This window comes from Littorina saxatilis, linkage group LG13 (assembly GCF_037325665.1).
Source record: "Littorina saxatilis isolate snail1 linkage group LG13, US_GU_Lsax_2.0, whole genome shotgun sequence".
NCBI lineage: Eukaryota > Metazoa > Mollusca > Gastropoda > Littorinimorpha > Littorinidae > Littorina > Littorina saxatilis.
This window is the reverse complement of record NC_090257.1, coordinates 35,164,055-35,178,312: the sequence shown is the minus strand read 5'-3', so window position 1 is coordinate 35,178,312 and position 14,258 is coordinate 35,164,055. Positions and strand designations below refer to the sequence as shown.

Here is a 14,258-nt window from a genome sequence, read left to right as displayed (position 1 = left end):
AATGGTGCTTATTGGCTCTTTCTACCATGAGATATGGTCACTTTTAGTGGTTCACTACCTTATTTTGGTCACATTTCATAAGGGTCAAAGTGACCTTGACCTTGATCATATGTGACCAAATGTGTCTCATGATGAAAGCATAACATGTGCCCCACATAATTTTTAAGTTTGAAACAGTTATCTTCCATAGTTCAGGGTCAAGGTCACTTCAAAATATGTATACAATCCAACTTTGAAGAGCTCCTGTGACCTTGACCTTGAAGCAAGGTAAACCAAACTGGTATCAAAAGATGGGGCTTACTTTGCCCTATATATCATATATAGGTGAGGTATTGAATCTCAAAAACTTCAGAGAAAATGGGAAAAATATGAAAAATAGCTGTTTTTTAGGCAACATTTATGGCCCCTGCGACCTTGACCTTGAAGCAAGGTCAAGATGCTATGTATGTTTTTTGGGGCCTTGTCATCATACACCATCTTGCCAAATTTGGTACTGATAGACTGAATAGTGTCCAAGAAATATCCAACGTTAAAGTTTTCCGGACGGACGTCCGGACGGACGGACGTCCGGACGTCCGGACGGACGGACGGACGGACGGACGGACGACTCGGGTGAGTACATAGACTCACTTTTGCTTCGCATGTGAGTCAAAAAACGTTCGGGGATTTCATACCCAGGAACTCTCATGTCAAATTTCATAAAGATCGGTCCAGTAGTTTAGTCTGAATCGCTCTACACACACACACACACAGACACACACACACACACGCACACACACACACACACACACACGCACGCACGCACATACACCACGACCCTCGTCTCGATTCCCCCTCTACGTTAAAACATTTAGTCAAAACTTGACTAAATGTAAAAAGAGGGTTCCCCTGTATACAACAGTATATCCCATTTACCCCCATGGCATGGGAAGACGCCCCCGTCAATTTCAAACTTGAACAAATCGTAGCAAATAAACTACTGCGAGTTTTTCCAAATTATAAATGCTCAAACATTGCAGGAAGCCAGTAGAAATGAAAGCAGATATGTGTCCAATGTATAACTGTGGGTGTTTCAGGGATCTGCATGTGGGAGCTTGAGCGTGCGGTATTGGGCGCTTTGGGATAATAAGGGTTAAAGCTGGTATCAGTTCATGTTACTACGTTATTTTGTGCTGTAATATGATATGTTATGATAATTATCTTGTGTGTATTAGACGACAGAATATAGCCCTTCTGCTGTTTCTATAGTGACGATGAAAGAGATGATCAGAGAGAAAGAGGTGTGTGTGTGTGTGTCTGTGTGTGTGTGTGTGTGTGTGTGTGTGTGTGTGTGTAACATGAGTGTGTATATGCGTGCGCGCGTGTGCATGTGTGCGTGGGTGGGTGTGTTTGCCCGTGTACGTGCGCGCGTGTGTGTTTGTCATTGTGGACTAAATGTATAATATCTCAGAGATTGCTTGTTTTGGCCCAATTGAAGCAAAATATCGTATTACAGGACAAATAGCGTAGTCTTTAGCAAATGGAAGCGTACAGACAATCAAGGCCTCTCAGTTTCACCATTAAACATGCCGTAAACGGCTTATCAACTAATCCTCTATAAAATTTTCTTTTTTTTTTAAATGACCCATCCATTTTTGTAAGAACTATGACATTCGGGAGAAGTTGGTAAAACAAGTATGTTCATGCCCAAACATTAGTTCTTCCCAATGCTAATTGTGGCCATTACAACGCAACACGCAACACAAGGGAAATAACTGGTCACAATCATGATACTAGCGTTCCAGAGGGTTTACTTCCCATGCATCTATCGTTCGGTTGGTGGACGGCCACGCCACCGTCACCAGTAGGCAGTACTACACACACACACACACACACACACACACACACACACACACACACACACTCTAACCGAAACACACATACTCAAACTCAAAATTAAACTGAAACACACACACACTACCACACACACTGTGACACTCAAACACACACACGCTGACACAAACACACTCAAACTCAAACACACACACACACAACGCCCATGAGACCGACCTCATAGTAGTTGACGTAAGGAGATTCTCTCTCGATGTAGATCTCCTGTCGCACAATGTCTTGGATCAGCTCCGATGTCTTCCGCTCGTGCGACACCTTCTTCCCTGCAGTAAACAACACAGCGTTACACGGGCCTTTGGTCGGCAGGTCATCTCTTCTCCACTTCTTTGTTCATGAGTTGAAACTCCCACAACATGTATGACCGTTCTTACCCCGCCATCAGTCAGCCCCGCAGCCATACGCCGCTTTCATGTTTATGTGACGGCTTACTAGTGCCAAAACCTGGGGTTACCATTATCACGTGAAAATTACTAATTAACACTGTCAGTTTGCGTTTTCACGTGTTAATTACTATTTTTCGCGTTAAAATTACTAATTTTCAGTTTTGGCTCAAGCAATCCGTTCGTGAAAATTAATAATTAACACTGTCAGTAAGCGTTATCACTATTAATTACACGGAACACGTGTTAATTACTAAGTTTCAGTTTTGGCCTCGGCTTTCTAGTGCCAAAACCTGGGGTTACCATTATCACGTGAAAATTACTAATTAACACTGCCAGTTCACGTGAAAATTAGTAACTAACACGTAAAAATGAGTAATTACCACGTGAAAATTAGTAATTATCAGTGTTCATCGGTTTTGGCACTCCGGCGGCTAGCGCTGATTCGTTAAAGATTTAGCGTGCATGCCCATAGCTAGCACGGAGTGCCAAAACTGAAACTGAGTTACCGATGAACACTAATAATTACTCATTTTCACGTGTTAATCATTTTCACGTGTTAGTTACTAATTTTCACGTAATAATTACTATTTTCACGTGTTAATTACTAATTTTCAGTTTTGGCTCTAGCAGGCATGAAAACTGAAAAAAACAAAAATACTGAAAACAAAATTCGAAGGCGCGTAGCGCCAAGTTTCGCAGGCGCGAAGCGCCAACACTTCTAGGGGGGTCCGGGGGCATGCCCCCCCGAAAAAAAAAAATTCAAGGGTGGAATTTGGTGCAATCTGGGGCTATCTGAGCCTTAAAATTGGATTCAAACATGGCCCCAAAACTATTTTACTATAACTATGACTAGGGAAAAAAAAAAAAAAAAAAATATATAAAAAAAAAAAAAGGGAAAATACGGAGAAAAAAAAAAATACGGTTTATTTTTTTTAAAAATACGGAAAATACGGAAAATACGGAGAATTTTCATGCCTGCTCTAGTAATCCGTCAGTAAACGAGCCAAAACTGAACGTGTTGATTACTAATTTTCCCGTGAAAATTAGTAATTAACACGTGAAAATTAGTAATTAACACGTGAAAATTAATCATTTTCACGTGATAATTACAATTATGTAGTTTTGGCACTAGTAAGCCGTCATATGTTTTCGTGTTTCCATAACCCATCGAACTCTTGATTACACGATCGTTTCCACAAAGCCACAGCGCCCGTCAGGGAGGTCATTAAACCCTAGGAGTGTGCACAGTTTCAAAGCTCTGGCTTCCACGTCTAGCTGTCCGTCCATACAGACGAACTTTGCTTATTACTAGGACTCACTGATTATACTCCGGTAAGACATAAAAGTTGGACAAATGAAACACATTCTTCTTCTTCTTTCATACCTAAGTGAGTCAATTCTACTCCTGACCATAAAGGCGTTAGTTTGTTGGAAGGTCTGTGCAAATGTATGATGGTGAACAAGAGTGCAAACAACGTTCATCTTACGTTCAAATATTAATAAATCTTCCATCGGTAGCTCCTGCCAGTCCAGCTTACGAAACACTTTGCAGTAGCCCTGTGAGATGAAAACACACATAAACACGCAAGCAAGCAAGTACACAAACACACCCAATCGTAAACATACACAGACACGCACTCAGACACACACAAACACATATTTCCCAACATGGGATGAGATATATTTCTTGTTCGAACCTTTTCTTTATCTCTATATCTTCTTTTTCATTATCTTTTCTGTCTTTCTTTCTTCCATTTTTTCCGTCTTTCATTCTTGCATGTGTCAGTTTGTTCGTGCGTGCATGCGTGTGTGCCTAGTAGTGAATGAGAGAGACGGACAGACAGCGATGGAGAGACAGAGAGGGGCAGACCCAGAAACACATCATCGCATGTCCATCTGTCTGTCCGTGCTCATGTACATACACTGAGCACAAAAAGTTGAGGGTATTTTTTCAGTGGTATTGCCCAGAAACATACGTGTATTTGAAGAGCTGCCTTTCTTCTGCTCAAAGATGTGTTTCCTGGATTTGAGCAATATTTGACCTCAAGACATTTGTCATTGTCACGTTTCAATATATCACAATAAGGTAATTATGAACGGTTAGTTACTTCTAACTAACTAACCACACCACGATCCACTCTCGCAGTCATACAAATAAATAGAATCAACAAAAGTATAAGTTTCAGACGCCTGTTTATGTAATATCACGCCACCTCCCTCGAGACTTCACTCCAAAAGATGTTCTTTTTACGTTCAAAACGTAAACCAAGTGGTCACTGAAAAATGCCAAAAAGTATAAAAATGATAGTAACACGCTGATCCCGTGTATAGTTAGGAAAAGTTTCTGATCTGCCTAAAGGTGCTAGTTCATGCAGGTGTCACACACCCCACGTGGTCACCGCTCGAGTGTAATCATTAATAATACAGATGACTTGGTGGTAAGAAGGGTGCAAAAGACATGGTGCACTTAGCTTTTTGCCACTGAGTGGGCGGCCCGTAATTAGTCTACAGTCTCCACAACTGCTCCGTTGAATGTAGTGCCGGCTGGCGTGGCAACGAAGCAGGGAACAGTGGAGACATCAGGCGCCTCACTCAGTCGGTCCTCCCCGTAGTCTACCAGAAATAGTAGAGTTGTCGCTGGTAAGACGACGACAGCGACAGCAAATCACCAGAACATCAGGTTAGCAGGTTACATCATACCGCGGACGATCCGGTTACAGCATCCCGTAGTAACGTAGAAAGTAGTCAGTAGACGTAGGCAGTAGCAAGCAAAAGAAGAAAGGCTGCAACAGAAAGCATCGGTGCACTAAACATGCCACGCTACCCCTCACACACCACCTTTAAACATGTCACCTTTACATATTTCATCGAGCACGTGGGCCTGCACAAACGAACTTTTACAACAACAAATCAGCTATTTTCCTTCCTTCTCTCCATATCTGCAAAAACCATATACAGATTAGTATTTTAGCGTCACAAAGAGCAAATTATGCGCTAACCTGGAAAGAACAACAGAGAGTATTTCCTTCCACAAACACAGACTCGTCAACAGCGTTAAATAATGATTTATTACCTCAACAGCCTAATGTAGGTAGCTCTCTTTTAAGCGAATCCGCTCCCTTTTGAATGGCTTCTGTTCGTCAACAGAAATACCGTCATCCCCCTCTTGCGCTGAATACTTTATGCGTTGGAAATCCTTCCCCGCTCAGCGAAGAAACCTGACGCCTCGTCCGTCAGCCAGCATGTAAACAGTGAGAAGGTGGTCTGTCTAGTTCCCAGAAGTCCTACTGTACCAAGCAGAACGGCACGTTGATATACAGTGAAGTAATTTACGTGTTGAAGTCCTTCAAACTCGTAGGAAATAAGACACCGACGCTTCTCTCTCGCTGCTGAGTTTCGAGTGTGCCGTTACATGTCTCAAACAGACAACCTTGACAATATCACGTGACTCACCCTGTCACGTACCCAGTTCAGTTACCGTCAGTTTTGCCCTGACAGCAGAAATCACCCACGTGAAACCCTTGCAACAAGAAATCCCCGTGTTTCGGCTATGCTCGGTCAGCTAAAACCCCAGCGTTGACAGAATGCACAGGCGCTTTCTGAGGAAGGCACCCCACAGAGTGACACTTTCTCGATCCATGTCACTAAATCGTGACAGTCATCGTTCTGTGAAATTTAGAAAGGCTGCTATGTGTAGTTTTATATTTATTGCATATCAACTGCAGCTAACCAGCAAAAACTAGAATTTCTTGCCATTTTCCAGGATTGTGGTTGCTCTCTTTCACACGCTAGATCAACTTGACTGCGTGGCAGATTGAAACGCACACATCTGTTAGGTAAGACACCAAAATGTATAATATCGGTTAGTTTAAGTCACCGTTTTGACGATTTGACGTGAATCATGTCGTCAAAAAAATCCATTTTTAAGGGTGGGCGTGATCAAGAACCTGTGACGTCATACCCAAATATTGCTCAAATCCAAGAAACACATCTTTGAGCGGAAGAAAGGCAAATCTTCAAATACACGTATGTTTTTGACAAGAAAATTCCTGTTTAATATCTGGGCTATAACAATAAAAAAAATATCCTTAACTTTTGTGCTCAGTGTATCTCTGTGCGTATTGTGTGCATGATGCGAATTAACAGAATGAACATGCGAACGCGTCTGTCTGTCTATCTGCGTGGCTGTCCGCACTCAAGCGTACGGGCATGCATGGTGTCATCACAATGAGAAGAATAAAAATGACTTACGAATTTGACGATAAACAGATTTCGACTTTTCCGGCTGTCGTGAGTGATTACTGTGTTGCGCCTAGCGGACACACACAAACAACAGTAACGTTCGTGGCTGAGCAGGTAAAAAGAAAGACTGACTGACAGTCACACACACACACACACACATACGCACACACAAACACACACACACACACACACATACACACACACATACACAAACTCCCTCACCAACACAGACATACACACACACACACACACTCACAAACTCCCTCACCAACACACACACACACACACACTCACAAACTCCCTCACCAACACACACACACACACACACACACACTCACAAACTCCCTCACCAACACACACACACACATACACACACACACACAAACTCCCTCACCAACACACACACACACACACACACACACACTCACAAACTCCCTCACCAACACACACACACACACACACTCACAAACTCCCTCACCAACACACACACACACACACACACACTCACAAACTCCCTCACCAACACACACACACACACACACACACACACACACACACACACACTCACAAACTCCCTCACCAACACACACACACACACACACACACACTCACAAACTCCCTCACCAACACACACACACACACACACACACACACACACTCACAAACTCCCTCACCAACACACACACACACACACACACACACACACACTCACAAACTCCCTCACCAACACACACACACACACACACACACACACACACACACACACACACTCACAAGCTCCCTCACCAACACACACACACACAAACCCACATCGGCACACAATCATACAAACACATTCAGACGACATAAAAACACACACATACACGCACACACACACACATACACACATACACACATATACGCGCACACACACGCACACACATACGCACACACAAACACACACACACATACACACACACATACACAAACTCCCTCACCAACACAGACATACACACACACGCAAACTCCGCAACCAACACACTACACACACACACACACACACACAAACACATATACACAAACTCCCTCACCAACACAGACATACACACACACGCAAACTCCGCCACCAACACACACACACACAAACTCCCTCACCAACACACACACACACACACACACACACACGCAAACACACCCAAACAAACACACACACACACACACACACACACACACACACACACAAACTCCCTCACCAACACACACATACACACGCACACACACACACACACATACACACACACACACACATATCTCACCTAAAGTGGTGCATAGTGCAGATGTTCAGCTTTTCTTTGATCAGGTGGATGGGGAAGTTTACCATGAAGTTCATTTTGCTGCAGAAAACACACCTTTTACGTGAGGAACACAGATATGTGTAAGGGAATAATTCCTATGTTTTTATGGTTAAAGATTCATTGGAATTCAATCAAGCTTGGTTTAGAATGTAACGGATTCTGAGACAGGTTAGTTTCTCGTCCGTTCAGACACCTTTCGACATTATATGTGATCAAGTATTCACTATTGCGACCAGTTCTTTGGCATTCAGTAACGAGCACGGAACTAACCGCCGAATTGAATTTGTTCCCTTTTGTTTAATTTCTTCTGCATGTCATGAACGGACGAGAATCTAACGGCAACGAACGGAACTTCACTCAGATGGTGAAGGGTTTACGGGAGTTGCCAGCCCCATAAACGATAGCGACTTCCGGTTGTCAATGTCAACAACAAACAAGTCGCGTAAGGCGAAATTACTACATTTAGTCAAGCTGTGGAACTCACAGAATGAAACTGAACGTAGTCCGCCGCTAGTGCAAAAGGCAGTGAAAGTGACGAGCCTGTTTGGCGCGGTAGCGGTTGCGCTGTGCTTCATAGCACACTTTACTGTACCTCTCTTCGTTTTAAGTTTCTGAGCGTGTTTTTAATCCAAACATATCATATCTGTATGTTTTTGGAATCAGGAACGGACAAGGAATAAGATGAAATTGTTTTTAAATCGATTTCGGAAATTTTATTTTGATCATAATTTGTATATTTTTTAATTTTCAGAGCTTGTTTTTAATCCAAATATAACATATTTATATGTTTTTGGAATCAGAACATGATAAAGAATAAGATGAACGTAAATTTGGATCGTTTTATAAAAAACATGTTTTTCTACAATTTTCAGATTTTTAATGACCAAAGTCATTAATTAAGTTTTAAGCCACCAAGCTGAAATGCAATACCGAAGTCCGGCCTTCGTCGAAGATTGCTTGGCCAAAATTTCAATCAATTTGATTGAAAAATGAGGGTGTGACAGTGCCGCCTCAACTTTTACAAAAAGCCGGATATGACGTCATCAAAGACATTTATCGAAAAAATGAAAAAAAGTCCGGGGATATCATTCCCAGGAACTCTCATGTAAAATTTCATAAAGATTGGTCCAGTAGTTTAGTCTGAATCGCTCTACACACACACACAGACAGACAGACAGACACACACACACATACACCACACCCTCGTCTCGATTCCCCCCTCCACGTTAAAACATTTAGTCAAAACTTGACTAAATGTAAAAACAATAAATTCTGCGTTATTACGGCCAGCTCGGTCTTAGTTAGGGTCCAAACTTTTTATTTCGTATTCAATTCAAGCCTCTTCGTCCATACAACCGTGCTAAGTTCGCCCGCAAAAAGATGCCTTCTGTAATAATATTATGACATTTGGATGACGTCATAAATTACTTCTTCCAGTAGGCCTTGTGAGCAAAATGGGCGTATTGATGTACGCTCAACTAGTCTCTGTTAGCAGCGAGGGGCATTCATTTTACAAGTATAGTAAAGACAGAAAGGCCGCAAAACACCGGGACAATTATTCATGCGAAGTGATGACGTCGACTGCTTGACGTAAATTGACGCATACATTCTCTTGGGCAACGTGAGTTAATTCCAAACACTGCTTTTGAAAGGCAAAACAATTAATTTTTTGCTTTTCACTGATCACGAAAACAAAACCGAAAATCGATCATGATAACTTCGAAGTTTCCAATTGAAGTCTATTGTAATTCCTTACCTGGTTAGAGATCATGTTCGCTATCTCATATCCGTCCAGGGGTGTAAACGTCACAAGAGCATGCATTCGCTTGTACACGAACCCAAGAGTCCGATGTAGCGATATCATTTTCCGATTGAACCAGGTTTCTGATTCGACCTTGTTGATCTTGTATAAACTTCACACTGAAAAGCCCCCCTCTCTTCCATAGTACCGATGATCGACCTTAGGTACTTTACTTTCATGGGGTCAATTTCGTTCAACAAAACAATGGTATTTAAACTTAGAAATGTGCTTCATCGTAAAACCTTTCCCTTCTCAGTCAAGGGACGTAACCACTCGGTGCACGTTTTCGAAGGAATCGAGTTTTGGGATGAAATGTATTGAATTTCACCACCACTTTCCTTCACATGCAAGATACTGACATGCTTTTTCTCCTTATATAAGTGTACTTCTTTAATTTGACCAGAAAACAATATTTCAGTGTCGGGTTCATGTCGAATCAGAAAACTGGTTTAATCGGAAATCTGATATCGATACACTGGCTGCCTGCGACTTGTGCAAAGCGGGAATTATTCTTACTGAAACGATTTCGCATGTGGGCACTGGTGTTACTTATGACACCACTTTAACACTGTGCACAGAAAGTAGCCAGGCCGCTGAATGTGGGTATGTCTTCAAGTGGGAGGATGCTACCACCCCCTGTAAATCGCCTGAATAGATCTGTGGTAGCCACGATCGACGATGACGCTAATTGTTTTTCTTTTTTCTTGTCTGAGGCAGTTTTTTCTGGATAAATAGCGTCAGCTATCAATTACCTGAGATACACCATTAGAAGTCACTTATTATTGGGGTTTTTTTTTCTTTTTTTTTTTTCGTTACTTGATTTTTTTTTTTATCTGAGAGTATTTTGCTTGGTAAGATAGACACAACCTCTCATCTCCTACCCGAAGAAGACGTCCAGATTGACACAAGTTCTGATCAGAGCGTATTGGCAAGTATTTTGCTTTGTAGGCTAACTACAACCTGTCATCTCCTACCTGATGTAAACCAGGCGCGGGGGCAGCTCTTTCCTCAAGGAGGGGTACCAGAAGGCTTCGAGATAGTCCTCCCCATTGATGGCTAGGAGCTGCATGTTGGTGCGCGAGATGACGGTGGTCGTGTGTCCCTGGCCAGAGATGAGCGCCGCGGCCTGCCCATCACACGAAGAACAAGTCGCGTAAGGCGAAAATACAACATTTAGTCAAGTAGCTGTCGAACTCACAGAATGAAACTGAACGCAATGCAACGCAGCAAGACCGTAGCATCGTCAGTCCACCGCTCATGGCAAAGGCAGTGAAATTGACAAGAAGAGCGGGGTAGTAGTTGCGCTGAGAAGGATAGCACGCTTTTCTGTACCTCTCTTCGTTTTAACTTTCTGAGCGTGTTTTCAATCCAAACATATCATATCTATATGTTTTGGGAATCAGGAACCGACAAGGAATAAGATGAAAGTGTTTTTAAATTGATTTCGAAAATTTAATTTTGATCATAATTTTTATATTTTTAATTTTCAGAGCTTGTTTTCAATCCAAATATAACATATTTATATGTTTTTGGAATCAGAAAATGATGGAGAATAAGATGAACGTAAATTTGGATCGTTTTATAAAAAATTTTTTTTTACAATTTTCAGATTTTTAATGACCAAAGTCATAAATTAATTTTTAAGCCACCAAGCTGAAATGCAATACCGAAGTCCGGGCTTTGTCGGAGATTACTTGACCTAAATTACAACCAATTTGGTTGAAAAATGAGAGCGTGACAGTGCTGCCTCAACTTTCACAAAAAGCCGGATATGACGTCATCAAAGACATTTTTCAAAAAATGAAAAAAACGTCTGAGGATATCATACCCAGGAACTCTCATGTCAAATTTCATAAAGATCGGCCCAGTAGTTTAGTTTGAATCGCTCTACACACACACACAGACAGACAGACAGACACACACACACCACGACCCTCGTCTCGATTCCCCCCTCTATGTTAAAACATTTAGTCAAAACGTGACTAAATGTAATAATGCATAATATTCATAAAGCGCATGTATCCCGGGTTTAACCATGCTCAATGCGCTAAAATTGATCAACCAAATTTGCGTAATGTCTGAAAATCACCAAACCAAACCTAGAAGTGAGTCAAATTTCTAGCTTCAATACCATCAAAGAACACCGTAACGTTAAAGTTTTAGGCTACAAAAAGCCAGCATAATGTATTATTGCTGCAATGCAATCTATTCTACACTCATTGTTGCAAGATAATTATGCTGTGTTTGCAGAAAGCGATGATCCAACATACCATCACTCGACACAGAGTGCATGCCTCGGGTTGGGGGTGTGGTGCGAGTTCTCCTACTAGTAGCATTGTAAGTCTGGAGAGCTCACCTCCAACTCCCCTACCCACCCTGTATTAACGCATTGTATCTCCCTAGTACGGATATATCCTTACCCAATCATATGGTTCTATCTGACCAAATATGGATATATCCTGTTACGGCTGGAATTTACGTGTGTATGTCTGTATGTATGTATATTTACTCCTATCAGAAATTGTGCGTGCTTCTCTCTGTTTACTACTTAGTCTTCACACACACACACAACACTCCAACCAGGCACAAAGACAAGAACACGGTTACAGCCCTTTGCCCATGTACCTCTATTGAAATACTCAATCAACACAACATAAACATATTATTTCCCATGCATTCTACAAATCACTCTCACTCAACATAAAAGTTTCTATTTCTGTCAGGATACAGAAATCTAGCTGCACAGAAATACACACATGTTACTTTCTCATGCAGTCCTTAATTCACGTGCACACACGCAGAACACTTCAAGCTTTGTTTCGTGAGAGCCTGTCTGTCTCACTACACACGAAGTCATTGTCTCAGGCAATACTTCTGTCAATTGTCATTTCTGTTACACACAGATAAAAAGTCACGAACGCTCTACGTCTCGTGTTTGTTAACTTGGGGAACTTATCTCCGCACAGCTCTCTCGCTGGTTACGTCTTTCCAGTCGTACTCACACACATACAGTGATACGCACTGGTCCACACCACCCACGCAAACTGTCTTCGCGTGGTGGAATGGGACGGGGTCCCCGTTCTTCAGCGCTTCACGCTGACTCCCTCCTGCGCTCCCGAAACTCACGGCTCAGGACGCAAAGGCGGAACCTCCCGTCTCGTCTCCCCACTTCCGCGACCCACTCGGCCCGGGATGCTAAAATACACAAGTTTAAACTACCATAAGTCTCCATACCTGAATAAACTTTTCTACTCAATAATACTGCCGTTCTACCGTCAACTAACTTATGCGGTTACAGTATATACACCCGCTTACTCATAAGCGACTTCATTTCCGAAAAACATGTAAACATTCCCTTTTCAACAATGGCTGACAACAGCGCACGCTTTTCAGCCAATTCACACATGACTCTCCCGGTCATTTCTCAAGTCAATATTTCCGAGCAAAATAATATCTCCGAGCAAAATACAATTCAATAAATACCTGTAAACACAGCAGTTGAATCCTGCGATTCAATTCCGCGGCACGAGTCCCAACGACCTCCAGCGCCCGGTGAGAAACTTTACCAAAAAGAGACCCGTCTTCTTCCTTCAACGGTCTGTAAAGCTCTGCCCGTGTACTGTCTATAAAACGCGACCTCAGTTAATACTCTTCTCTGATTGGTCACATCTCACACATGACAGCACTGCACTGCACGAGTGATATTTTACTGTGCGGTGCCTACTCAAAGTTTGTGGCCCATGAAATTTTATACACCTGCGTCACATAACTCCAATACAAAATTATGTACAAATCCATTTGTCACAATCCGCTCTGACTGTTAGCTTCAGTCGCTTCCTGTAACGTAGATCTAACGCCTGCATTCCAACGTGTTGATACACAATTACAACACAGTTACTACAATTCTGAGTGACCTGCTGCAGCACAGCTGGTCTCGGCGAAAAAAACCCTTGGTCAACATAGGTGGGGTACAAAGTGTTAAGTGCCTGGGATGGACCCTCACCCCGAATGACTGTCCAGTCTTGAGGAATACAGCGGCCTTGGCTCGCATCTCCCCTGTGACCGGGTCAGCTTCCAGGTCCTTTGCGTAAGCTGCCAGATACCAACACACCTGTCATTGTTTGGTGTGTGAGTGTGAGTGAGTGTGTGTGTGTGTGTGTGTGTGTGTGTGTGTGTGTGTGTGTGGGTGTATGTGTGGGTGTGTGTGTGTGTGACTGTGTGTGTGTGTGTGTGTGTGTGACTGTGTGTGTGTGTGACTGTGTGTGTGACTGTGTATGTGTGTGTGACTGTGTGTGTGTGTGTGTGTGTGACTGTGTGTCAGTGTGTGTGTGTGTGTGACTGTGTGTTCTTTCTTTCTTTCTTTCTTTATTTATTTGGTGTTTAACGTCGTTTACAACCACGCAGGTTATATCGCGACGGGGGAAGGGGGAGATGGGATAGAGCCACTTGTCACAAAAGCACTAATCAAAACTTTGCTCCAGGGGCTTGCAACGTAGTACAATATAATTATTACCTTACTGGGAGAATGCAAGTTTCCAGTACAAAGGACTTAACATTTCTTACATACTGCTTGACTGCTTGACTGTGTGTCACTGTGTGTGTGTGTGT

The 14,258-nt window shown here is 42.5% G+C and overlaps 1 protein-coding gene across 2 annotated transcripts in view; it reads right to left on the bottom strand.

Annotated features, from left to right (window-relative positions):
• LOC138945600 (uncharacterized) overlaps positions 1-14,258 on the bottom strand; it is an 83,639-nt gene that overhangs the window by 11,078 nt on the left and 58,303 nt on the right. For both annotated transcript variants that reach the window (XM_070317045.1, XM_070317047.1), the window contains exons 16-21: positions 13,654-13,742; positions 10,625-10,776; positions 7,811-7,888; positions 6,525-6,585; positions 3,761-3,830; positions 2,050-2,153 (exon numbers count right to left, since the gene is read on the bottom strand). In XM_070317045.1, the coding sequence (XP_070173146.1) occupies positions 2,050-2,153; positions 3,761-3,830; positions 6,525-6,585; positions 7,811-7,888; positions 10,625-10,776; positions 13,654-13,742 (554 nt within the window). The remainder of the gene's footprint in view (positions 1-2,049; positions 2,154-3,760; positions 3,831-6,524; positions 6,586-7,810; positions 7,889-10,624; positions 10,777-13,653; positions 13,743-14,258) is intronic.